The sequence below is a fragment of the Danio rerio genome, chromosome 1, assembly GCF_049306965.1.
Source record: "Danio rerio strain Tuebingen ecotype United States chromosome 1, GRCz12tu, whole genome shotgun sequence".
NCBI classification, from domain to species: domain Eukaryota; kingdom Metazoa; phylum Chordata; class Actinopteri; order Cypriniformes; family Danionidae; genus Danio; species Danio rerio.
The window spans coordinates 16,054,414-16,080,870 of NC_133176.1; the positions used below are offsets into that span (position 1 = coordinate 16,054,414).

Below are 26,457 nucleotides of genomic sequence, written 5' to 3' on the forward strand. Positions count from 1 at the left end.
GATTGAGGAGAGGCGAATTTCTGAGACATTTGCTGAGGATTACTGTGCTGATACTGCGATTCTTCAAGGAGACCAGAGAATTTCTGACTGAAGACTTTTATTTTACAAGGAGATCGACGCTCAGAGCTGAAATTATTCCTTTTGACACGTTTTGTTGCTCTTTTGTTGTGTTTATTTTGATTTTGATCTTGTTTTTATTGACATTTTTATTGATATTTGATCTTTGTTCTTGTTTTCAGGTTTGCTGGAGTTTGGAGGAGTTTGTCAGATGGGTGAAAACCGCAGTGAGTGTTTTAGTTTTTATTTGTTTATGATCAATCATGATATGATGTTGTGTAATGTTTGGGGAAATGTGATGTAAATAAACTGGTACAAATGAACCCATTTCAACACAACTGTTCCCCGATATAAGTGATCAGATGTCTTTTATTCTCTGTAGATGCAGCTACTAAAGTTAATTGTTGATTAATTCTTATAATCTTATGATAAACGTGATATGTTGTTGTTGTTGTCGTTGTCTCAGGCCGCTCCAGATCCAGGAGTTCTGCTTTCATCCAGGCAGCTGTTCAGGACGTCAGGACACATGATGGTGATGGTGAAACCCAGACCGTGAGCCAAGAGCTTGATGGATTTCTCGCACCTCTGCCTTCCCCGTTGGCCAAATCTGTGTCCACAGATCAGGGTAACAGGAAGAGGAAGCGGCAGAGCGGCAGCCAGCAAACACCAGAAGATGAACGTCCGTCCACCTCATCTAGAAGAGCTCTCAAACGCTCTCGCAGAGGTCAGAATGGCTTATTGAAGAAGTGATGATGATGTTTCAGTAATGCTCTTTTACAGTTTTCTCTACTGCTGCATGTTTTCTTTGAACACACATTTCTACTGCTCCTCTGTGTTGCAGACGCGTATGCAAAGGGCCCACTGCTGGGAGACGGTGGATTTGGCTCTGTGTTTGCTGGGATGCGCAGGTCTGATGGACTGCCAGTAAGTCGTTTTCTCCGCTCTTCATTCAAACAGCCTTTAGAAATCCTGATCTCAGTAAATGTGATGTGTGAGGATCAGGCAGGTGTGATTTATTATGCTTTATCTGTCTACAGGTCGCCATCAAGTATGTGTCTAAAGAGCGGACACAGAGGAGACTGAGAGTTGTGAGTTCAGTGTGAACCTGTTGTTGTGTTTGATGTTTCATTGGGTTCTGAATCCAATCGTTTGTCCTGCAGGAAGGTCAGGGTCGGCTGCCGCTGGAGGTGGCACTGATGACCCGCGTCAATTCAGCTCCTGCCTGCCCCAACGTCCTGCAGCTGCTAGACTGGTTTGACCGTCCCAGACGCTACATCCTGATCCTGGAGCGTCCGGATCCCTGCCAAGACCTCCAGAGCTACTGTGAGGAGAACGACTGTCTGGATGAGGGTCTGGCCAAGAAAGTGCTGGTGCAGCTGATCGCGGCTCTGAAACACTGCGAGAGCCGCGGAGTCCTGCACCGGGACGTCAAGCCAGAGAACCTGCTGATCTCCACAGAGTCCCAGGACATCAAGCTGCTGGACTTCGGCTGTGGAGATCTGCTCAAGCGCTCGGCCTACAAATACTTCGCAGGTGGGTTTGTGTTGCAGAAGGAAACACTCTGTGGATGTTTGTGAGCTTTTGATGATCCACCAAAGGGAATTTGTGTGTGCTGGAGTGTTTTGAACGGGTGTTTGTGTCTCCTTGTGTCTCTCAGGAACTATTCAATACGCTCCACCTGAGTGGTTCTGCAGACAGCGCTACCATGCGGGTCCAGCTACGGTGTGGTCAGTAGGAGTGACCCTCTTCAACATCCTGTGCAACCGTTTCCCCTTCGGAGGCTCACTGAGGGTCACGTCCAGGAGCAAACTGACGTTCCCCATAACTCTGTCAACAGGTAAGAGACTCACTGAGAGATCAGCAGAAGTGTGTTGCTCTGTGTTTCTGAACACGGTGTTGTGTGTATCAGAGTGCCGTCAGCTGATTGGCTGGTGTCTCAGTCCAGCGGCGGCTGATCGGCCCAGTTTGGACGATATTGAGCGCCATCCCTGGTTACAGTGAACAGGTGGCCAGTGACTTGACACTTATCTGAGTGACGCACTCATGGCTTTGATTGTGTTGTTAGGGTCAGTCTGGATTAATGATCTTAATGATTTGTGTAGGGTGAGCAGGAGTCACACAGGAAGTGCAGAGAACTGCTTCCTGATCACCTGCAGAATGAGGAGTGGGCATTAACTAATGGCCGACTCACCCAGGGCCGGGGCACCTTTACCTGCACTAAGCCACCGCTTCAGATGAATTTAATGTTAATAGGGATTTTAATAATAAACGTATTATTTAGACAAATAATCCAGGTGTAGTGTCTTCCTAGAGTGACTGGAGAGAGCTCAAATAAAGGGAGAGTTCACACAGAAATCCAGATTTACTCACTGTTTACTCAAACTCAAGCGGTTTCAAATCTTTAAGAGTTTCTTGTTTTCTGTTTTGCACAAAATAAAATGTTTTGAAGAAGCTGAAAACCTGTAACCGTTGACTTTCATAGTAGCAAAAACAAACAAGTCAATGGGTACAGCTTTTCAGCTTTCTTCAAAATATCTTCTTTTGTATTGAACAGAATAAAGAAACTCAAACAGGTTTGGAGCAAGTGAAAGGGAGTTAATGATACAGAATTGTTATTTTGGGGTGAACTATCCATTTAAGTCCTCTTAATGGAGGTTTTCATAATGGTTTTAAAATGAAGATTGCAGCTCTACTGACTGAGGCTAAAGGTGTGATGAAATATTGTTTTGGTTGTTATTCCATTAAATGATCTTATAGATCTATGATATATAAGTTTTGGTGGAGTTGTTGTGGTAATTTGCCCACAGTAGCAGTAAAACCTCTGAAATGGTGTACACATCTGATGATCTAAGACCTAGTTTTTTGTTTTTTTAATATTAGGAATGTTCAGAGCTCTGTTAGATGTACATTTGCATTCTACATTTCTGTTGTTGTAGCAGGGAGATGTTTGTTTTGTGGCATGAAAAGAGTTTAAGAACTTCAGTTTTAGCTGGGAGTACTACTGCATATGCACTCATGTGATTGGCTTAAATTATATTAAACTGAGAGACCCAGAAACAACACTGAGTCCTTTCTGAGACTGCAAGTCAAATATTCTGAAAAAACATTTAACCTTTCTTAAATGTATTTACATTTTTAATCATTAAAAACTTACAATATTAGAATCAATGAAAATAGGATGCAGATGCCAGAACATTGTCATTAACACTCTTTTGAATCATATTTCTACTAAAGAACAATGACTTTAGTTTACTCTACTTTACATTCTGCTGGTTCTGACATCAGAATAAATACTGAAGTCTGAACTCTGAGCTCTTTCATTCCTCTGCCTTTGTTGCTGTGTGGAAGGCATGTCTAATGAAGCATAACACACTTCTTCACCAGCCTGAAACAGAATATATTTAATTAAAATAATAAACAAATAAATAAACAAATAAATATATTACATTATATTGATGTAATTTATGTTGCTGCTAAACTATTGCGAATAATATATATTAAAATTATTCTCAAAATGTGCTCATACCTCAACATGTCTGTTCTCAGCCCCAGAACCTACAGAAACTTAACAAAAGATAAGAATAATTTACATTTTATAATTTGAGATATACATTTTTTACGAATAGCTGATGACCTGTAGTTTTCTTCTGACAGAGGCAGTAGACGCAGATGGAGAAGAGGAGAACACACACCGAACACACACTGAACAGCAGATTCCAGCAGAAAACACACTCTGATGCAGGTGATGTGGAGGTGCTGTTAAACCGTTCAGCACAAGGAGACTCTTGCTCTAAAATGAACAACAGGCCATTATTAAAGTGAATATATATTTAGTTATTATATTCATTTTATTTTATCTTAACTGATTACACACAATAATGAAAAATATGAGTTTAACACGGATGAATTTGCTAAAAGTGGTTGGAAAATCAGAAGTTAAAGATTCTAATATTAAATACACTATAAATCATCGTTTTACAAAATATAATGAATTTGCTGTTAATTTAATTTAAAGTATTATTAGAAACTAAGATACACTTTAAAAACTAATTATAAACACTTATTTTACTAATATACTTTATTAAATATACATTATTTCTGTATTTGAAGTCGGACTATGGCTGCAGGATTGTGTTGCTTAATTATTTGCAGGACTTTGCATTAATTATCGATAAAATTCATTCAAATAATATTAAAATAATAAAACTTTAGGTAAACATGTAAACTTATCATTAAAGCACAGCTATATTATGAAGAGATAAACTATAATTGACACTAATATTCGCTGTAATCCATAATCATCAAAATGAACTGAAATAAACACTTGAAATAAATTATTCTGAGTGTAATGAATGATTAAATAATTCCCCAGCACGGTTTAATTGAGAAAATATCTTTTGCAACACATTTTTAAACATAATATGTTAAATAAATAATCTCTAATAACTCATGACACAATATTTTAATAGTTATTTTACAAGACACTAGTATTCAGCTTAAAGTGCAGTTTAAAGGCTCACTGGGTTAATTAGGTTAACTAAAGTTAGTTTAATTTAGGCAAATCATAGGACAACAGTGTTTGGTTCTGTAGCCAAAAAAAAAAAAAAAAAAAAAAAATCTTACAGGGCTAATAATAATGTGCTTAATTTTTTGTTTGTTTTTATCAAAAACTGTTTTCACTTCAGCCAAACTGAAAAATAAACTTCACTGATCTGATAAGATCTCTTAGATCATTGTCACAAAGCACAGATTTTCCATTAGGCTTTCTTTAGTCTTGTGTATTGATTAATGTAAATAAATTAAAAATTGTAAATTAATTATAAATAGCTCTAAACCAGCTACGTGTATGCTGGACTCAATTCCAACAAAATTACTGAAAGAGCTGTTACCTGCTATAGGAGAACCTCTTCTTAACATTATCAACTCTTCTTTATCTATAGGCCATGTTCCAAACTCTTACAAGCTAGCTGTTATTAAGCCTATTATTAAGAAACCGCAACTAGACACCAACAACTTAGCTAACTATAGGCCTATTTCTAATCTTCCATTTATGTCTAAAATACTAGAAAAAGTTGTTTCCACTCAATTATGCTCTTATCTGCAGACGAACAATATTTTTGAAGTGTTTCAGTCAGGTTTCAGGGCTCACCACAGTACAGAAACCGCCTTAGTGAAAATAACCAACGATTTACTCTTAGCTGCTGACCGAGGGTGCGTCTCGCTATTAGTTTTACTCTATCTTAGTGCGGCATTTGATACCATTGACCACAATATCCTCATAAATCGTTTAAAGTCTACAGGTGTCCAGGGACAGGCTCTACAATGGTTTAAGTCATACTTAACTGACCGCTACCAGTTTGTAAATCTTAATGGACAGCCTTCACAAATCTGCCCAGTAAAGTATGGGGTTCCTCAAGGATCAGTTTTAGGCCCTTTACTGTTTACAATTTACATGCTACCTATGGGAGACATTATTAGAAGACATGGGATCAGCTTTCACTGCTATGCAGATGATACTCAATTATATATTTCCACTAAACCTGACGAGACGTCTGAACTTTCTAAACTAACTGAGTGTATCAAAGACATCAAAGACTGGATGACCAACAATTTTCTTCTCTTAAACTCAGACAAAACAGAATTATTACTTATTGGGCCTAAATCTTGCACACAGCAGATCTCGCAACTCAATTTACAATTAGAGGGATACAAAGTTAGCTTTAGCTCTACTATAAAAGATTTGGGTGTCATATTAGACAGCAATCTAACTTTTAAAAACCATATATCCCATGTCACAAAAACTGCCTACTTTCATCTGAGAAATATCGCTAAATTACGAAATATGCTATCCATCTCAGATGCAGAAAAGCTAGTCCATGCTTTTATGACTTCGAGACTGGATTACTGTAATGCTCTATTTGCTGGCTGCCCAGCATCCTCTATTAACAAACTTCAATTAGTACAAAATGCAGCAGCCAGAGTTCTGACCAGGTCCAGAAAATATGATCATATAACCCCAATTTTATCCTCCTTACACTGGCTGCCTGTTAAATTTCGTATTGAATTTAAAATATTACTTCTCACCTATAAAGCTCTAAATAATCTAGCTCCTGTTTATCTAACCAACCTTCTGTCTCGCTACGAACCAACTCGCTCCTTAAGATCTCAAAATTCAGGGCTTCTGGTAGTACCTAGAATAGCAAAATCAAGTAAAGGAGGTCGAGCCTTCTCTTTCATGGCTCCTACACTCTGGAATAGCCTTCCTGGTAATGTCCGAGGCTCAGACACACTCTCCCAGTTCAAAACTAGATTAAAGACCTATCTGTTTAGTAAAGCATACACTCAGTGCATCACCTAGCGGGTTCCACACTGGCTTCTACATCTTGCTTATATACACTATGAACAGCAGCTACGCTAATTATTCTCTTTATTCTCTATTTTCACCTGGGGATACTCATCCCGAGGTCCCCAGATTAGGCGGAGTCACTGATTGGATCCAAGACCAGCGACGTGATGATCCCAAGGATTCCATATCCGGGACCAGGCCATATCCTGAGCTGCTGCTGCGCTGATGGTCGTGGGGAGTGGAGAACATGAGTCTGATTCCAGCGACGCTCCAGGGACAGACGAGTCTTCATTGAGGCCATCTTCCGCATAAACCACGGCGAATGAATTTCTGCACAAGACTTTTGGCCAGCGGAGAAATTAAAATGGTCGTGCCCAACTGAGTCTGGTTCTCTCAAGGTTTTTTTTCTTCACTCCCATCAGGTGAAGTTTTTTTTCCCTCTCCGCTGTCGCCACTGCCTCGCATGGTTCAGGATTGGTAGAGCTACGCATCGATGAATTTGCTCTTCAGTGTTTGAACTCTCAGTAATGATTAAATCACACTGAACAGAGCTAAACTGAACTGAACTGAACTTAAACACTAAAACCTGAACCACACTGTTCCAGTTACTATGACCATTTATGTGAAGCTGCTTTGACACAATCTACATTGTAAAAGCGCTATACAAATAAAGCTGAATTGAATTGAATTGAATTAATGTGCGCGAGGGCAACTATTGGTTTAATGAGGGAGTTTTCTGAGAGATGAAGAGCTGTAAAGTGAGTGTTCAATTACAAAAAGAAATGATTATACAAACTCAGTGTTTCCTTTTATTAACATTGACAAAACCGTATTACTTTAAAAGAAATATGATTATCAAAGCATGTCTTAGAGCGAATAAGCCCAACAGGATTTTTATATAATCGCCTTTTACCTTAATTTATATATAAAATAAATGTTTAATTAGTAATCACTACTGATGGGTTAGATTTTCAATATTCAATATTGTTCAGTAATTATTCAGCAGTAATTAAACATCTCTGTAGCATTTCCTCCTGCAGATGTGGTTCAGTCAGTTCAGCACTGCAGGGAGCTGTCCATTGTGCTGAATTTACTCCACACTAAACTCTCTTCTCACATTAAATTCATTATAAGTGTCTGATCAGTGAACAGGATACTGTCATTTCTCAACAACTAAAGAAGGTCTAATGTAGAAATTAAAAGATAATAGGAAATACAAACAGATGGATTTGCTTTATGAAAGGAAATTTTGTTGAATGATTATTACAATTTGGTTTAAATGTTGAATGTTGCACTCGTATATGTTGCATTGCTCTGCTCTTCTTTAAATAAATCAAACCTCAGTTGTGTGCTGTTTACACTGTCTCTGATTCATGGCACGTGTTTTAATAAATCAGACTTTTGCATCTTCAGTTTCTCATCAATTCCAAGTCATGAAAATAATAAAAGCAACATTTACAGCTGCAGCGTGCACTAAATATTTTCTTACTTTTCTTATTTCTGTTTTTGTCTAACCACAGTTTATCTCATGCATTGATGTGTGTATTGAGCATGCAAGATCACCAGCTTGACCACAAACAGTTTTAGGACATTCAGTCTGTTGCATGCCTGAATAAAAACACTTGTGGTTTGTGTTCTCGCCTAGCTTTTCACAGCAACTGCAACATCACTGCACCAGGAGCGTCAGTAAAGACCAAGAAGAAGAAGAAGAAACACAGCACTGAGCCTGAAAGCTGATGTACTGTAGGCTGCAAGCAGAATCCTTTATGACCCAGAGATAATTTAATATGAAAAATGTATATCAATATAATAAATGAATCATATTATTAATCATATTATTCATTTTATAAATAATTTTTAACTATATTCAAAAAATAGAAACCTGTTTACCTTTAATATGTTTACTTTAATTAACTTTGATATATTTTTACTACTGTAAACTGGTGTATAAAATCAGGCCGCTTCAATGCAGACTTTGCACCCTTAACAGAAGTTCAGAAGCTCAAATCACATCAAATCATCAAACGTAATGACAAACGAGAGATGTTTTTCTGAATAAAATACAATCTTTTTTTGTTTTAATATAAATGAACAAGGCTAGATAGGTTAGGAAAATTCTAGCAAACGTATAAGCTAATTGTCATTACAGACCTTGTGATAGTAATTTAGCTTATTGAAAGCTGTATATTAGTGATGAAAACAGCTATTTAGATTCATACAAACAGAAATAATGTATTTATAAACTTGCACCTTTCTGCTGTGGACCATATTACTGAACCATGTAGCCTACCAGATGATGATACAAACGGCCATGTGATCTGAAATCGTGCGTAGACCATAGACTGTAAAATATAGGCATAGACATAGAAATTGTGAACGATTTAATTTACTTTCTATTATTTACAATAATAAACTTTTTTTTAACTTATATTCCTAATATCTACGTGAGCAGTTAGCACTGTACGTGTAATTAAACAGCATGCACTTACATTGCTTGGGCCACTAATAGAAAATATATGAGTCAATTTTATTATTTTAATTTAATTAATTCCTAAATAGCTGTACATTTTACAAAGTCAAACCTTGTCAAACCAATCTTGCTCATTTAGCATTATTATTACAGTTTCGTGAATTATAAATTAATTGATTTAAACTTCATTATTATTATTATTATAATTATTATTATTTTAACTATGTTTATTATTATTATTAATTATTTATTATTTATATGTTGAGATGAGATGAATCGTTTACTCACGTGATTCAGATTGGCGATTCAAATTGTGGTTGCTATAGCAACGCGTGTTATGATTTGACTCCATATATAAACACCGAGACTCGCCGCTATCTGTTGATTGAGGAGAGGCGAATTTCTGAGACATTTGCTGAGGATTACTGTGCTGATACTGCGATTCTTCAAGGAGACCAGAGAATTTCTGACTGAAGACTTTTATTTTACAAGGAGATCGACGCTCAGAGCTGAAATTATTCCTTTTGACACGTTTTGTTGCTCTTTTGTTGTGTTTATTTTGATTTTGATCTTGTTTTTATTGACATTTTTATTGATATTTGATCTTTGTTCTTGTTTTCAGGTTTGCTGGAGTTTGGAGGAGTTTGTCAGATGGGTGAAAACCGCAGTGAGTGTTTTAGTTTTTATTTGTTTATGATCAATCATGATATGATGTTGTGTAATGTTTGGGGAAATGTGATGTAAATAAACTGGTACAAATGAACCCATTTCAACACAACTGTTCCCCGATATAAGTGATCAGATGTCTTTTATTCTCTGTAGATGCAGCTACTAAAGTTAATTGTTGATTAATTCTTATAATCTTATGATAAACGTGATATGTTGTTGTTGTTGTCGTTGTCTCAGGCCGCTCCAGATCCAGGAGTTCTGCTTTCATCCAGGCAGCTGTTCAGGACGTCAGGACACATGATGGTGATGGTGAAACCCAGACCGTGAGCCAAGAGCTTGATGGATTTCTCGCACCTCTGCCTTCCCCGTTGGCCAAATCTGTGTCCACAGATCAGGGTAACAGGAAGAGGAAGCGGCAGAGCGGCAGCCAGCAAACACCAGAAGATGAACGTCCGTCCACCTCATCTAGAAGAGCTCTCAAACGCTCTCGCAGAGGTCAGAATGGCTTATTGAAGAAGTGATGATGATGTTTCAGTAATGCTCTTTTACAGTTTTCTCTACTGCTGCATGTTTTCTTTGAACACACATTTCTACTGCTCCTCTGTGTTGCAGACGCGTATGCAAAGGGCCCACTGCTGGGAGACGGTGGATTTGGCTCTGTGTTTGCTGGGATGCGCAGGTCTGATGGACTGCCAGTAAGTCGTTTTCTCCGCTCTTCATTCAAACAGCCTTTAGAAATCCTGATCTCAGTAAATGTGATGTGTGAGGATCAGGCAGGTGTGATTTATTATGCTTTATCTGTCTACAGGTCGCCATCAAGTATGTGTCTAAAGAGCGGACACAGAGGAGACTGAGAGTTGTGAGTTCAGTGTGAACCTGTTGTTGTGTTTGATGTTTCATTGGGTTCTGAATCCAATCGTTTGTCCTGCAGGAAGGTCAGGGTCGGCTGCCGCTGGAGGTGGCACTGATGACCCGCGTCAATTCAGCTCCTGCCTGCCCCAACGTCCTGCAGCTGCTAGACTGGTTTGACCGTCCCAGACGCTACATCCTGATCCTGGAGCGTCCGGATCCCTGCCAAGACCTCCAGAGCTTCTGTGAGGAGAACGGCTGTCTGGATGAGGGTCTGGCCAAGAAAGTGCTGGTGCAGCTGATCGCGGCTCTGAAACACTGCGAGAGCCGCGGAGTCCTGCACCGGGACGTCAAGCCAGAGAACCTGCTGATCTCCACAGAGTCCCAGGACATCAAGCTGCTGGACTTCGGCTGTGGAGATCTGCTCAAGCGCTCGGCCTACAAATACTTCGCAGGTGGGTTTGTGTTGCAGAAGGAAACACTCTGTGGATGTTTGTGAGCTTTTGATGATCCACCAAAGGGAATTTGTGTGTGCTGGAGTGTTTTGAACGGGTGTTTGTGTCTCCTTGTGTCTCTCAGGAACTATTCAATACGCTCCACCTGAGTGGTTCTGCAGACAGCGCTACCATGCGGGTCCAGCTACGGTGTGGTCAGTAGGAGTGACCCTCTTCAACATCCTGTGCAACCGTTTCCCCTTCGGAGGCTCACTGAGGGTCACGTCCAGGAGCAAACTGACCTTCCCCATAACTCTGTCAACAGGTAAGAGACTCACTGAGAGATCAGCAGAAGTGTGTTGCTCTGTGTTTCTGAACACGGTGTTGTGTGTATCAGAGTGCCGTCAGCTGATTGGCTGGTGTCTCAGTCCAGCGGCGGCTGATCGGCCCAGTTTGGACGATATTGAGCGCCATCCCTGGTTACAGTGAACAGGTGGCCAGTGACTTGACACTTATCTGAGTGACGCACTCATGGCTTTGATTGTGTTGTTAGGGTCAGTCTGGATTAATGATCTTAATGATTTGTGTAGGGTGAGCAGGAGTCACACAGGAAGTGCAGAGAACTGCTTCCTGATCACCTGCAGAATGAGGAGTGGGCATTAACTAATGGCCGACTCACCCAGGGCCGGGGCCCCTTTACCTGCACTAAGCCACCGCTTCAGATGAATTTAATGTTAATAGGGATTTTAATAATAAACGTATTATTTAGACAAATAATCCAGGTGTAGTGTCTTCCTAGAGTGACTGGAGAGAGCTCAAATAAAGGGAGAGTTCACACAGAAATCCAGATTTACTCACTGTTTACTCAAACTCAAGCGGTTTCAAATCTTTAAGAGTTTCTTGTTTTCTGTTTTGCACAAAATAAAATGTTTTGAAGAAGCTGAAAACCTGTAACCGTTGACTTTCATAGTAGCAAAAACAAACAAGTCAATGGGTACAGCTTTTCAGCTTTCTTCAAAATATCTTCTTTTGTATTGAACAGAATAAAGAAACTCAAACAGGTTTGGAGCAAGTGAAAGGGAGTTAATGATACAGAATTGTTATTTTGGGGTGAACTATCCATTTAAGTCCTCTTAATGGAGGTTTTCATAATGGTTTTAAAATGAAGATTGCAGCTCTACTGACTGAGGCTAAAGGTGTGATGAAATATTGTTTTGGTTGTTATTCCATGAAATGATCTTATAGATCTATGATATATAAGTTTTGGTGGAGTTGTTGTGGTAATTTGCCCACAGTAGCAGTAAAACCTCTGAAATGGTGTACACATCTGATGATCTAAGACCTAGTTTTTTGTTTTTTTAATATTAGGAATGTTCAGAGCTCTGTTAGATGTACATTTGCATTCTACATTTCTGTTGTTGTAGCAGGGAGATGTTTGTTTTGTGGCATGAAAAGAGTTTAAGAACTTCAGTTTTAGCTGGGAGTACTACTGCATATGCACTCATGTGATTGGCTTAAATTATATTAAACTGAGAGACCCAGAAACAACACTGAGTCCTTTCTGAGACTGCAAGTCAAATATTCTGAAAAAACATTTAACCTTTCTTAAATGTATTTACATTTTAAATCATTAAAAACTTACAATATTAGAATCAATGAAAATAGGATGCAGATGCCAGAACATTGTCATTAACACTCTTTTGAATCATATTTCTACTAAAGAACAATGACTTTAGTTTACTCTACTTTACATTCTGCTGGTTCTGACATCAGAATAAATACTGAAGTCTGAACTCTGAGCCTTTTTCATTCCTCTGCCTTTGTTGCTGTGTGGAAGGCATGTCTAATGAAGCATAACACACTTCTTCACCAGCCTGAAACAGAATATATTTAATTAAAATAATAAACAAATAAATAAACAAATAAATATATTACATTATATTGATGTAATTTATGTTGCTGCTAAACTATTGCGAATAATATATATTAAAATTATTCTCAAAATGTGCTCATACCTCAACATGTCTGTTCTCAGCCCCAGAACCTACAGAAACTTAACAAAAGATAAGAATAATTTACATTTTATAATTTGAGATATACATTTTTTACGAATAGCTGATGACCTGTAGTTTTCTTCTGACAGAGGCAGTAGACGCAGATGGAGAAGAGGAGAACACACACCGAACACACACTGAACAGCAGATTCCAGCAGAAAACACACTCTGATGCAGGTGATGTGGAGGTGCTGTTAAACCGTTCAGCACAAGGAGACTCTTGCTCTAAAATGAACAACAGGCCATTATTAAAGTGAATATATATTTAGTTATTATATTCATTTTATTTTATCTTAACTGATTACACACAATAATGAAAAATATGAGTTTAACACGGATGAATTTGCTAAAAGTGGTTGGAAAATCAGAAGTTAAAGATTCTAATATAAAAATACACTATAAATCATTGTTTTTTAATACAATGAATTTGCTGTTAATTTAATAAAAAAATATTATTAGAAACTACACTTAAACTAATTATAAACAGACTTATTTTATTAATATATTTTATTAAATATAAATTATTTCTGTATTTGAAGTTGGACTATGGCTGTAAGATTGTGTCACTTATTTATTTGCAGGACTTTGCATTAATTATCTTTAAAATTAATTAAAATAATATTAAAATAATAAAGCTTTAGGTAAACATGTAGACTTTTTATTAAAAATTATTTTATTAAAGCACAGCTACATTATGAAGAGATAAACTGTAATTGACACTATTATTATAATAAATGACACTATAATTTACACTGTAGATGTTTGCATGTCTCTTCATCGGCTGTATTAGACACACATTTAAAGGATCTGACTACACAAAACAAAGCAATGAAAACAGCAGTTGTTTCTCACCCAGGACAGACAGTCTGCTCGTCTTCTTTCCATATTCATACTCAATGTTTGGTTTGATTCATCGTTCATCTTTATATATTTTTGTTTCTCTTTTCCCACAGTAGTAAAGTCCCTTATCAGAGACACTGACATTCTCTATATGCAGATCATAAGAGGACCGACATGCATGCACAAATAAGAATGTACACACTGGAGGCATGTCTAGGTGTCAAAACCGCAAATCATTTGAATACATTTGTGTGCTCACTACAAAAACTGCACACAATGCACATATATAATCACATGGCTGTGGTTTCCTGTGTTTCCTACAAGCAAAGAACTTACCTTAAAGATAAGAAGATTACAAATATGGTCGTCCTGTGTGATAATAAGGGGGTCTTGTTGGAAAATGCAAAAGATTTAAAAATTGTGTTGTATTATTTTTTTATTATTACCACCACTACTAATATTGTCATTCTTATTATAATATAGTATTATAAAATTTAACAATACAATTGACAATAATGATGAGGATTATTATTATTGAGATACTTTAATGTTTAACTTCAACTTTTATTTACTTTAATCTGTTGCACAATAAATGAAATTGGCCTGAAACTTTGCAGATATCAAACAAATACACTTTGCATACAGAAAGACAAGTTTAAAGATCAACAAAGGTGACTTTGAATATTTTTTGCTGTGCATTAAAAGATATTTTATAAATTAAAACACAGACAACTAACTTGGTGTTTAACTCAGAATGCTTGTTATGGGACGCGGTGAAATTACAAAAAATAAAATACCTCAAACTTGTCAGAAGTGAAAACTTATATTTTGTTAAATGATTGAATCTGCTTTTTATCCCTTAATTAGAAACACCATAACTAAGATAAGTAATTCACATATATGGACTGTTTTATTATATAATTTGTATTATTTTTGTCTCTTTTCCTTTTAATCAAACAATTATTTGTATTGGTCATGTAAGGGTCATATATTAACTGAACTTCTACTGTTGTGTGCGAGTGCTGTGCATACTAATTAGCATTTTTGCAGAAGTAGATAGATGCGGGTCCAAAATTAAATTCAGCTCTGCAGAAACTTCCTGTCTGAAGAGAGGTGTAAAAACTGAACACAGAGCACAGAAAGTTGTATGCTTTTTTTTTTGTTGTGCAGAGAATTCGTAGAAAAAGATGGAGGCCTGAACAATGACTGACAAATGACGAATTTCATTAAACCTCACCTGTTCTATATCAGCTGCCTATATAAGTTGAAGAAGTCGGGAAAAGAGGGTTGTTGCGCACCTCCCTAATGTAACTTCTGCATTGCTTTGAGGATAACAGAATTCTGTGAATCGAATTATTCATTTGTATCCAATAAATTGTTACGATTTTTGACATTCAAGAAAAACCTCTCCTGACCTTTTTTCTTGAACACGCATGGAATTGATTGTATGTTCCAACAGGACTACCCTATGGACACAAAAGTTTATTTTTGAGTATTTGGTATTTTAGATTCTAAACACTTCCATCTTCATGCTCACTTGAATACTTGGTTCAAATAGGCCTACAGGATATACTGCATGTTATTATACAAGTAGTCAAGTGTAAAGACTGGAAGTGTGCTCAAGACTGAATTTCTGTCTCCATGTCGTGAACATCTAAGAGTAAAATAAAACTGCAGTTCCAATGATACTGATAAACAACCACAATCTCATGTTTAAACCTACTTTGTACTTTTCATTTTTATTTATTTATATGTTAATTTATATTAATTCATCTCTTGAAATGAATATGTTCCTCATACATGTTCCTTATCTTTATTACAAGATTTATGATTTGCCAAACACAATTAGAGACACCCAATCAGTTCACAACATGAATTAATAAAACACATTCACTTGGTTTACAGCAGTCACATAAATGAAATATAAAAATGTGGAGTGTTTATAATTTTAAAGAAATGTTCACAGATTTTACATCGGCAAGCCCATACTGCCCCTTTAGGCCACCAGTAAAACTAAACAAACCGACGGTTCTGACCACTAAAATCTCAGAGTCTCGGAGGCAAGTATATGAACAATGAGAAGCATCTAAACAGCATTACAAAGTAAAAGAAAAGGAACTTGCTATTTGTGCTTCATACTGAGAGATGCAGTAAATGTGTGCAGTAAATTTCTCATCCATCAGAGTCTACAGAAGAACTTTCGCTGTACATCAAGCTTTTGCAGACACTGCATGCATACAAACCAATCTGACCACAAACTCAGCACATGAGCATTTACACACACTAACCAGCCTCTGTCCGGTCCTGTTCATGTCTCATGCACACACACACTAGGCTGAATGGAAACATTTGTGGTTAACAATAATCGTTTATAACACCCTTCCTTAACAATAATAAATCATATTAATTTTAAAACATACAGACAGGACACTTGACCCAAACACGTTGATCATTTGATCATTTAAATATTTGATCAGATGTGATATAGGCTTCTGAATAAGAATGAATTGTAAAATAATGTATCTTATACTGAGGAACAAATTAATTTGGAATTTTTTTTGAAAATTATTGTCTAATGGTAAAACAATACAAAAAATCAGATCAACGATATGGTCGCCCAGTTTAAGAGAACTGCAAACACTTTAAACTAGACATCATTTCACACAGGAAACATACTTCAACATCCTGTCATTCAGACCCTTACAGTAAACCATTTTTAATACATGACAAAAAAAATTATAATGCAATTTAATAGAAAACAGCGTTGTTACTTTACAGGTTAGAGTTTGTCAGCAAATTAAATAATATAATAATAATAATAAGAAGAAGAAGAATAACACATTTGTTATCTTGTGTCATTTTAATATTGTATATTAACAACCTTGTATCATTGCATTTTACATGGTTAAATGAAACGACATTTTGCTCACTTGTTTGGAAAGTATAAGAATGCAGTCAGGGGTGTAAAAAAATACTCAACTAGAAATTTTAATTGATTATTGGTATACTAAAGTATTATTATTTTTTGTAACTATTTGTGCTTTTACTTGACCACATTACAGAAAAAAACTGTACTTAAATGAAAAAATGGTTTACATTTTATTTTTCTTCCACCTATAAAATGAAAAACGCACAATTAAAAATGTTAAAATTTTTAAAAAATCACGTTTTCTCAATAAAATTTATAGTTTTGTGTTTGAGAAAACCTGCTAATGACATTTCTTCCAAACAATATGTTATGCATAAAATATTAAAAAGTACCATATACTATCAGATGTGTTTATATTAATTTTAGAAGAGTCAAGATCTTCAGAAGAGTTGAGAAATCAGCATTTGTTGGACACACAACAAATGCTAACGTGTTATTCCGACCAATCAACATTTTCTTGTTGTCTAAAGTAAAAATATTTTTGCTCTGAAATTTAATAAGAAACGTTATCAGATCTTAAAAGTATGAAACAAACAAAAACAATTCAAGTGTTCTCTTAACTTTTTTAAAAGCAGTTATCAATTAGCTGAATTAGCTTAGCAGAAGCACAAGACTAAATGCAAATGAAAATCTTTCATTATAGTTTTATTCTACATTTTCCTCACATTTTTATTTGGTTGATGTACTTTTACAAATATTATACTTTCTGTAAGTACAATTTAAGTTTTTTTAAAGTTGACACAAAAAATTATAATATTCAAATTATAATATTTAGTCTTTTTTCTGCCGCATTCTTGCACTTTTAACTGAGTAAAACTTTGTACTTTTACTTAAGAATCTTTTTGAGTAATTTTACATCCCTGAATGCACTTCAGTTGTTGTTTTTAAGCTCTATTCATTTTCTGTCCTGACCTGAGCATATGCACTGAAGTCTGAACACTGCACTCGCTTTGTCTTACGTTGTTTCTTTCTTCTAGTCTTCACATCTAAAGACGCATAGCACACCTCTTCATCTTCACCCTGGAATAAAAAGTACATGACATAATATTCAGGTCTAAACCCTAAGCTGTTTTATTAACTGTTCTCTCCAATTATTCTTTATTTATTACCTGTTTAACATTCTATAGCTTTTACAAATATTTTATATACAAAATTATAAACAAATATTTTTCAAAAGCACTTCAGATAAATACAGACTAAGTGTCCATAATGAGTGTGAGTGTTTGTATTGTTCATACCTCTACTGTATTTCTTCTTTGCAGTTGGACTTTTTGATCTGTTACAGCATCTAAAACCCAATAACATTAAATCCAGAAATCACTTACATGCAATACTTGAATGGTTTAATTAATAGTGCAGTATAAAACTGTGCATGCAGGCATTACTAATACAAGGTATGCAGACTGAGAAAGGCTGTTGATCTGTATGTTAAAATATGTGAATTACCTGTAGTTTTCTTGTGACAGAAGCAGTAGATGGAGATGGAAAAGAGGATAGAGAAGAGGAGAACACACAGCGAACACACACCGAACAGCAGATTCCAGCAGAGAACACACTCTGAGACAGCAGGAACAGAACAGGACGTCTCTTTCTCAAGATAAAACAAACACAAATGTATTGATACATTTTGATTAAATGATAGCTTCTTCATTGGTGAAGTGTTCTTGAAGATCTATCTGTACACAATGATGTAATTGATAAATGATCAGATTTTTTTCACACCTGCTACAGAAAGATGAGTTGTTCGATTTCCATATCGGTACATAGCAGATCCAGAGATTTTGCTTTTTTTATCCTTATTTACCATATTATCTGTTTTTACACAGTAGTACAGGCCCAGATCAGAGACACTGATGTTAGCAATATGCAGATCATAAGAACTGCTGGAGATGTTGTGGATTAACCTGAAACGCATATCCAGGTTCCATTTTGCGAAATCTATAATGAGAGAGGGCTGGTTTTTATGAGAACAGATTCTTATCCATATGATCATGAAACCAGTAGGTGAAGAGAGATCACAGTAGAGAGTGATGTTTTCTCCTGGTCTGACTTTCATCTCCACTTCTTCTCCAGAGATTTTTCTCGGACTGCACAACAAAACAGCTGTAAAGTAACAGTGCAAAGTAACTTTATAAAACAATTATAATACTTGTACCACCATACAGTTATGCATTACTTTATTAACAGTGACATTCACTTAAATAAAATTAAAAATATAATTAGATTTTTTTCTTACACATCAGCAGGATGAGAGTAAGTCGTGGCGTCTCCATGTCAGTGAGTGATTGTGAGTAACTGACACTGGTGAGGGTCTTAATGCACACAAACAGCTCTGATCTGATTGTCTCACATCAATGGAAACTTTTACATTGGGTTATTGTGTGTATATACAGGGGAAGGACAGTGTTAACCAATCAGGGTTTTTTTTTTTTTTTGCTGTGACATCAGGTGATTTGTAGCATCTGATTGGTTCACAAATAGAGACATCATCAAATCATCATCATCAAGCAGATACAGTGTGGAGGTCAAATATAATCTTTTGAATGACAGATCAGTGCAGCATCACAAAAACTTACTTCACACACAAACGTGTGATTAACACTTCAATTGGAGGCCCTAGCCACAAATAATATAATAATTGCACAGAGAAATGATTTTGTTTCAATCACATTCATAAGAGTTAAATATAATGACAGGCAATTTACATAAAAGAGCAACATAACTGATGTGGATGCTAATACAGTACAGTTACTATTAGAGTTATCTTTATAGTTATCATTCTTTGTTTTGATGACACTCAATTCAGTAGCATGTCAACATGACTGTCAAAACAGGAAATCGCAGCTTTAGACCACTGAGAGCCAACACCTTTGTTACAGATCCTTCACAGCTCTAAGTTTATCACTGACCAAAAGTATTTCCTTTAGTTGTTGTTTAGTTTCATATGCTGGTTACGGTGCACATATCTGCACAGGAAGCTTGCTTTAATAACTGTGTTAGTGTTACTACAAAAATATAGCTGTATATGTTTTTGGTTTTGTCTTCCTTATTATCTCAAACACATTTCTGAAATGGTTCAGGAATAATGTGATAAGAACTATAAGTCTGAAGCCGTGATCACACAGCCCCATAGACTTCCATTCATACATATGCAAAGGCAGCAGACCAAGAATGCAACCTGAGCGAGACCATCAGAGAATCAAAACATGACCTCTCTGTACAGAAATTTGAAATATGGGGCAATAGTGAGCAATAGCAAACTCCACACAGAAAGGCCTCCTGGTGCAGCCAGGACTCAAACTAGCGACTGTGCTGTGAGGTGAAAGCGCAAACCACTGAGCCTCCAAGCTACCCCTTGTCACAATCACCAGCGATCGTGACTCCTAAGATCACTGGATCTCATTTACAATAACTTAAATTACTACAATTCTGCCATTTCTGGACTACATTTTCATACATGCACTCCGCTCACAGACACACATGCTTCCTCATTCTGCCTGATTACACTTGCACCACCTGAGGATTGTCAAAGACTGATTACACACACTATTTAAGCAGCACACATACTCATTCACATTGCTGAGTCTTGTTATCTGTAAACTAGCACTACACTATGGATCCAGCATTAATTAAAATCATGTGCCTGCGTCAGTGAGCACGGTCAATTGAAGAATATGTGGATGACTTTATTAATCTGGCACATTTAACATCACTGGATGAGGTATGCCTGATGATATTTTTTCATGGTGAGCTATCTGAGCCATTATATTCAAAGATGTCATTAAATGATCCTCAATGATACAGTGTACAGCAAGACCAGATGACAACAGGGCTTGCTGTAAACCCCACTGAAACATTTATGCTGGCATCACTATCACTCCTGTCTCCTGAACATCAGTTACCTGACAAGATGGCCGCCTCCAGTCCTCCAGCTCACGAGATGGCCGCCTCCAGTCCTCCAGCTCACGAGATGGCAGCCTCCAGTCCTTCAACTCACGAGATGGCCGCCTGTCCTGAGTCTGTTCCTTTTACTGAAGGGCCATCGCCAGAGCCGCTACTGCTGACTCCCCCAAACCTGCCAGAGTCGACGCCGACGCCGCCAGAGCTGGCAGAGTCGACGCCAGAGCTGCCAGAGTCGACGTTACCACTAGAGCCACTACTGCTAGTACAGCCAGAGCCACCGCCGCTGCCAGAGCCACTGCCGCCAGTACAGCCAGAGCTGCCAGAACCACTGCCACTGCCAGAGCTGCTGCCACTGCCAGAGCCACTGTTGCCAGTACTCCCAGAGCCGCCACCACCTGAGCTCCCTAAATGGCTGCCGCCTGAGCTTCCTGAATGGCCACCGCCACCGCCTGAGCTTCCTGAATGGCCACCGCCACCGCCTGAGCTTCCTGAATGGCTGCCGCCGCCTGAGCTTCCTGATTGGCCGCCGCCTGAGCTTCCTGAATGGTCGCCCCCACAGCCTCATGATTCAGGCCCTCTGCAGTTTCACTCTCCAGGTCCTCCGCAGCTCCACGCTCCAGGCCCGCCTCAGCTATGTGTTTCAGGAACGCCCCCGCTGCATGGTCCTGGCCCTCCAACCCTCCCCCTGTTCTGCCTCCGCTCCACCTCCCGCCTGAACATTATTAGAATCGTCTGAAGCCACTTGTTAGTGGGGGGGTTCTGTCACAATCACCAGCGATCGTAACTCCTAAGATCACTGGATCTCATTTACAGTATCTTATGGACTACAATTCTGCCATTTCTGGACTACATTTTCATACTTGCACTCCGCTCACAGACACACATGCTTCCTCACTCTAACACTTGCACCACCTGAGGATTGTCAAAGACTGATTACACACACTATTTAAGCAGCACACATACTCATTCACATTGCCGAGTCTTGTCATCTGTAAAGTAGCACTACAACGCATTTTCCTAGTCTTGTTTTCCTGTGTTTTGACCTTAGCCTAGTTTGTCTTTTTGTCTTTGTCTGCCGCCTGCCTTACGACCTTTCGCCTGTTATTTGACTACGATTCTGGACTGCCTCTATACATCTGTTTGCACCAGTGTTGACCATTGCTTGCCTGACCACTGAATAAACCTGCATCTGGATTCTACTTCAGTTGTCTTTGTCACTCCCCGTGTTACGCCCCTACACTATCATTTATGGCAAAATGACACAGGCAAAATGACACAGGTTGCCCCCTAAACCTAATAACTGGTTGGGCCACCCTTAACAGCAACTCCAACTAAGCATTTTTTGATAACTTGCAATGAATTTGTTAGAGCGGTCTGTTATCTTTGCAGAACTGTTTTAATTCAGCCACATTGGAGGGTTTCGAGCATAAACTGCATTTTTAAGCACATGCACTACATTTCAGTTGGATTCAGGCCCGAACTTTGACTAGGCTACATCAGATGTGAACTTGCTGGTGTGCTTTAGTTCACTTCAGCTTGAGATCACTAACAGATGGCCAGACAATCTCTTTTAGGATGTTTTAGTACACAACCGAATTCATGGTTCTGTTTATCACAGCAAGTCTTCCAGGTCATAAAGCAGCAAAACAGCTCCACACCATCACGCTATCACCACCACATTTTCCTGTTAGTATGGTGCTCTTTTTGTGAAATTTGCTGTTATTTTTATGTAACACATAATGGGACACACCTTACAAAAAGTTAATTTTTTTCTTGTCAGTCCACAGAGAATTTTTCTAAAAGTCTTGGGAATCATCAAGATGTTTTCTGGGAAAACTGAGACAAACCTTTATATTCTTTTTGCTCAGCAGTGGTTTTCGTCTTCAAACTCTGCAAAGCAAACATTTTTGCAGTCTCTTTCTTATGGCGGAGTCATGAACATTCACCTTGGGAATGAGGGAAGATGTCATTAAATGAGGGAAGAGGCCTACAGTTCTTTGATGTTGTTGTGGGGTCTTTTGAGACATCTTGGATGAGTTGTCGCTTCTCTATTGGGGTAATTTTGGTCAGCCGTCCACTCCTGGGAAGGTTCGTTACAGTTCCATGTTTGCTATTTGTAGACACTGACTCTCACTGTGGTTCACTGCACTCTCAAAACTTTCGAAATCTATAACCTTTTCCAGACGGATAGATGTAATTTCATTTCTTTAACATTTGTTTTTGGATCTTGGCATGATGTCTAGCTTTTGAGTATCTTTTGGTTTCCCTCTCTTTGTCAAGAAGCTCCTATTAAAGTGATTTCTTGATTGCAAACAAGTGTGGCAGTAATCTAGCCTGGATGTGGCAAGAGAAATTGAACTCAGCTGTGATAAACCCCAGTTAAGTTATGTTTTAACAGCAGGCACCTTGTTCTTACAGCTCTTGGTCCTGTCCCCCTTGCCACACAGACATTTCTTAAAAAACTGAGCAAGTGTCCATAATGGACATGAGTGTTCGTATTGTTCATACCTCGACTGTTTTTCTACATTGCTGCGTGTCTATTTGATGTTGCAGCAATCAAAGTTCATCAAATCTGTTTCATAAGTATTTCATTATGTTGTGTTCAGACAAAGATGTTGCAAAGTAAGACTGCAGGCGTTGATCTGTATATTAAACTGTGGAAATGTAAAAGATGAGTGTGAATTTGTGTGCAAATGTAACTTCTGTTTATCTTATTGACAGATGTGTTATTGACATTATGTGTGGTATTAAATAAGCTGTGTTCACACAATTAATATTATTATTTACACATCCACACACTAAAAACACCACTTATTGAATTAAAAATTATTTTAAATTAAGGGGTTGCAAACTATTTATTTAGGCTGAATTTAAACAAACATATGAAGTTGACCATTGCTAAATTTAATTTGTTTGTTTGTAAATTCAGCTCATATAAATTCATTCATTTATTTTCCTTTTCAGCTTAGTCCCTGTATTAAACAGGGGTCGTCACAGCAGAACGAACCGCCAACTTCGCCAGCACATGTTATTACCCGGTGAATGCCCTTCTAGCCGCAACCAAGTACTGGGAAACACCCATGCACTCTTGCATTCACACACATACACTATGGACAATTTAGCTTACACAATTCACAAATCAGCAACTTTCTTGCTTTTAGGTAACAGCAATTTGCACTGCGCCACCGTGTCGCCTCTCATATAAAAAGTTTGCAACAATTTTGCCAAAATCAATTTTTCTGTGCACCACATATAAAACATTAACAACACAGTTAACAACACTGACGACCATCTTGCAATCTAATGAATCCTCTGATACTTTAAAGCTTTTAAGCATTTAAATGTGTATAGTGAAAGAATATTGTATGAATGCTAATATAGCTAGTTATCAATACAGTTATCTCTATTAGCTTTCTTTATATGATCAAGAACTAATTCAGCAAAAACAACATCAAAACAGTAAACTAAAGCTTATATTTAGAGCACTGAGAGAAAACACTGCAAGTATGCAGCACTTATATATATAGTAGAGCTAATAATTTAGCACATTTCCATCATTAGAGGTTATGCAGAGACAATGTTTTTAAGTTCATTCCTTTTAAAAGAAATGGTCTGCATGTACTCTTTTGTTGTGTTTATTTTGATCTTGTTTTTATTGTTTTTATTGACATTTTTATTGATATTTGATCTTTGTTCTTGTTTTCAGGTTTGCTGGAGTTTGGAGGAGTTTGTCAGATGGGTGAAAACCGCAGTGAGTGTTTTAGTTTTTATTTGTTTATGATCAATCATGATATGATGTTGTGTAATGTTTGGGGAAATGTGATGTAAATAAACTGGTACAAATGAACCCATTTCAACACAACTGTTCCCCGATATAAGTGATCAGATGTCTTTTATTCTCTGTAGATGCAGCTACTAAAGTTAATTGTTGATTAATTCTTATAATCTTATAATAAACGTGATATGTTGTTGTTGTTGTCGTTGTCTCAGGCCGCTCCAGATCCAGGAGTTCTGCTTTCATCCAGGCAGCTGTTCAGGACGTCAGGACACATGATGGTGATGGTGAAACCCAGACCGTGAGCCAAGAGCTTGATGGATTTCTCGCACCTCTGCCTTCCCTGTTGGCCAAATCTGTGTCCACAGATCAGGGTAACAGGAAGAGGAAGCGGCAGAGCGGCAGCCAGCAAACACCAGAAGATGAACGTCCGTCCACCTCATCTAGAAGAGCTCTCAAACGCTCTCGCAGAGGTCAGAATGGCTTATTGAAGAAGTGATGATGATGTTTCAGTAATGCTCTTTTACAGTTTTCTCTACTGCTGCATGTTTTCTTTGAACACACATTTCTACTGCTCCTCTGTGTTGCAGACGCGTATGCAAAGGGCCCACTGCTGGGAGACGGTGGATTTGGCTCTGTGTTTGCTGGGATGCGCAGGTCTGATGGACTGCCAGTAAGTCGTTTTCTCCGCTCTTCATTCAAACAGCCTTTAGAAATCCTGATCTCAGTAAATGTGATGTGTGAGGATCAGGCAGGTGTGATTTATTATGCTTTATCTGTCTACAGGTCGCCATCAAGTATGTGTCTAAAGAGCGGACACAGAGGAGACTGAGAGTTGTGAGTTCAGTGTGAACCTGTTGTTGTGTTTGATGTTTCATTGGGTTCTGAATCCAATCGTTTGTCCTGCAGGAAGGTCAGGGTCGGCTGCCGCTGGAGGTGGCACTGATGACCCGCGTCAATTCAGCTCCTGCCTGCCCCAACGTCCTGCAGCTGCTAGACTGGTTTGACCGTCCCAGACGCTACATCCTGATCCTGGAGCGTCCGGATCCCTGCCAAGACCTCCAGAGCTTCTGTGAGGAGAACGACTGTCTGGATGAGGGTCTGGCCAAGAAAGTGTTGGTGCAGCTGATCGCGGCTCTGAAACACTGCGAGAGCCGCGGAGTCCTGCACCGGGACGTCAAGCCAGAGAACCTGCTGATCTCCACAGAGTCCCAGGACATCAAGCTGCTGGACTTCGGCTGTGGAGATCTGCTCAAGCGCTCGGCCTACAAATACTTCGCAGGTGGGTTTGTGTTGCAGAAGGAAACACTCTGTGGATGTTTGTGAGCTTTTGATGATCCACCAAAGGGAATTTGTGTGTGCTGGAGTGTTTTGAACGGGTGTTTGTGTCTCCTTGTGTCTCTCAGGAACTATTCAATACGCTCCACCTGAGTGGTTCTGCAGACAGCGCTACCATGCGGGTCCAGCTACGGTGTGGTCAGTAGGAGTGACCCTCTTCAACATCCTGTGCAACCGTTTCCCCTTCGGAGGCTCACTGAGGGTCACGTCCAGGAGCAAACTGACCTTCCCCATAACTCTGTCAACAGGTAAGAGACTCACTGAGAGATCAGCAGAAGTGTGTTGCTCTGTGTTTCTGAACACGGTGTTGTGTGTATCAGAGTGCCGTCAGCTGATTGGCTGGTGTCTCAGTCCAGCGGCGGCTGATCGGCCCAGTTTGGACGATATTGAGCGCCATCCCTGGTTACAGTGAACAGGTGGCCAGTGACTTGACACTTATCTGAGTGACGCACTCATGGCTTTGATTGTGTTGTTAGGGTCAGTCTGGATTAATGATCTTAATGATTTGTGTAGGGTGAGCAGGAGTCACACAGGAAGTGCAGAGAACTGCTTCCTGATCACCTGCAGAATGAGGAGTGGGCATTAACTAATGGCCGACTCACCCAGGGCCGGGGCCCCTTTACCTGCACTAAGCCACCGCTTCAGATGAATTTAATGTTAATAGGGATTTTAATAATAAACGTATTATTTAGACAAATAATCCAGGTGTAGTGTCTTCCTAGAGTGACTGGAGAGAGCTCAAATAAAGGGAGAGTTCACACAGAAATCCAGATTTACTCACTGTTTACTCAAA

At 38.4% G+C, this 26,457-nt stretch overlaps 2 protein-coding genes and 1 long non-coding RNA gene across 12 annotated transcripts in view; 2 read left to right on the forward strand and 1 right to left on the reverse strand.

Moving 5' to 3' along the window:
- Positions 1-12,999, forward strand: LOC141385376 (serine/threonine-protein kinase pim-3-like). Of its 3 annotated transcripts, XM_073949485.1 has the most exons (8): positions 1-284; positions 524-781; positions 899-981; positions 1,095-1,145; positions 1,218-1,590; positions 1,715-1,894; positions 3,712-3,799; positions 12,984-12,999. In XM_073949485.1, the coding sequence occupies exons 1-7, from the start codon at positions 269-271 to the stop codon at positions 3,792-3,794; spliced, it is 1,044 nt and encodes a 347-aa protein (XP_073805586.1). In that variant the 5' UTR covers positions 1-268; the 3' UTR covers positions 3,795-3,799; positions 12,984-12,999. The 3 variants fall into 3 exon arrangements, with proteins under 3 accessions (XP_073805586.1, XP_073805585.1, XP_073805584.1); XM_073949484.1 differs by lacking the exon at positions 12,984-12,999 and having other exon boundaries at positions 3,712-7,092; XM_073949483.1 differs by lacking the exons at positions 3,712-3,799; positions 12,984-12,999 and adding an exon at positions 2,160-2,409 and having other exon boundaries at positions 1,715-2,062.
- The window catches only part of LOC141374986 (serine/threonine-protein kinase pim-3-like), a 20,317-nt gene continuing 3,116 nt past the window's right edge, over positions 9,257-26,457 (forward strand). The window contains exons 1-14 of one of the 8 annotated variants that reach the window (XM_073949476.1): positions 9,257-9,540; positions 9,780-10,037; positions 10,155-10,237; positions 10,351-10,401; positions 10,474-10,846; positions 10,971-11,150; positions 24,258-24,302; positions 24,542-24,799; positions 24,917-24,999; positions 25,113-25,163; positions 25,236-25,608; positions 25,733-25,912; positions 25,985-26,080; positions 26,178-26,358. In XM_073949476.1, coding sequence (XP_073805577.1) covers positions 9,525-9,540; positions 9,780-10,037; positions 10,155-10,237; positions 10,351-10,401; positions 10,474-10,846; positions 10,971-11,150; positions 24,258-24,302; positions 24,542-24,799; positions 24,917-24,999; positions 25,113-25,163; positions 25,236-25,608; positions 25,733-25,912; positions 25,985-26,076 — 2,043 coding nt within the window. In that variant the 5' untranslated portion in view covers positions 9,257-9,524 and the 3' untranslated portion in view covers positions 26,077-26,080; positions 26,178-26,358. Of the gene's footprint in view, positions 9,541-9,779; positions 10,038-10,154; positions 10,238-10,350; positions 10,402-10,473; positions 10,847-10,970; positions 11,151-11,222; positions 11,319-11,415; positions 11,768-12,968; positions 13,133-13,832; positions 15,116-18,114; positions 21,749-24,257; positions 24,303-24,541; positions 24,800-24,916; positions 25,000-25,112; positions 25,164-25,235; positions 25,609-25,732; positions 25,913-25,984; positions 26,081-26,177; positions 26,359-26,457 lie in introns of those variants that run through there. The other 7 variants (XM_073949477.1, XR_012405564.1, XR_012405565.1 and 4 more) reach the window with 7 other exon arrangements.
- Positions 15,520-18,235, reverse strand: LOC141385447 (uncharacterized). The gene is made up of 3 exons (XR_012405571.1): positions 18,095-18,235; positions 17,887-17,936; positions 15,520-17,668 (listed from the first exon to the last, which is right to left on the reverse strand). It is a non-coding gene; the product is annotated as an uncharacterized lncRNA (long non-coding RNA).

Excerpts from the sequence above, each read along its gene's own strand:
- LOC141385376 (XM_073949483.1), top strand. Across the intron at positions 782-898 it reads TCTCAAACGCTCTCGCAGAG|ACGCGTATGCAAAGGGCCCA; the intron begins GTCAGAATGGCT and ends TCTGTGTTGCAG. Across the intron at positions 1,591-1,714 it reads GGCCTACAAATACTTCGCAG|GAACTATTCAATACGCTCCA; the intron begins GTGGGTTTGTGT and ends TGTGTCTCTCAG.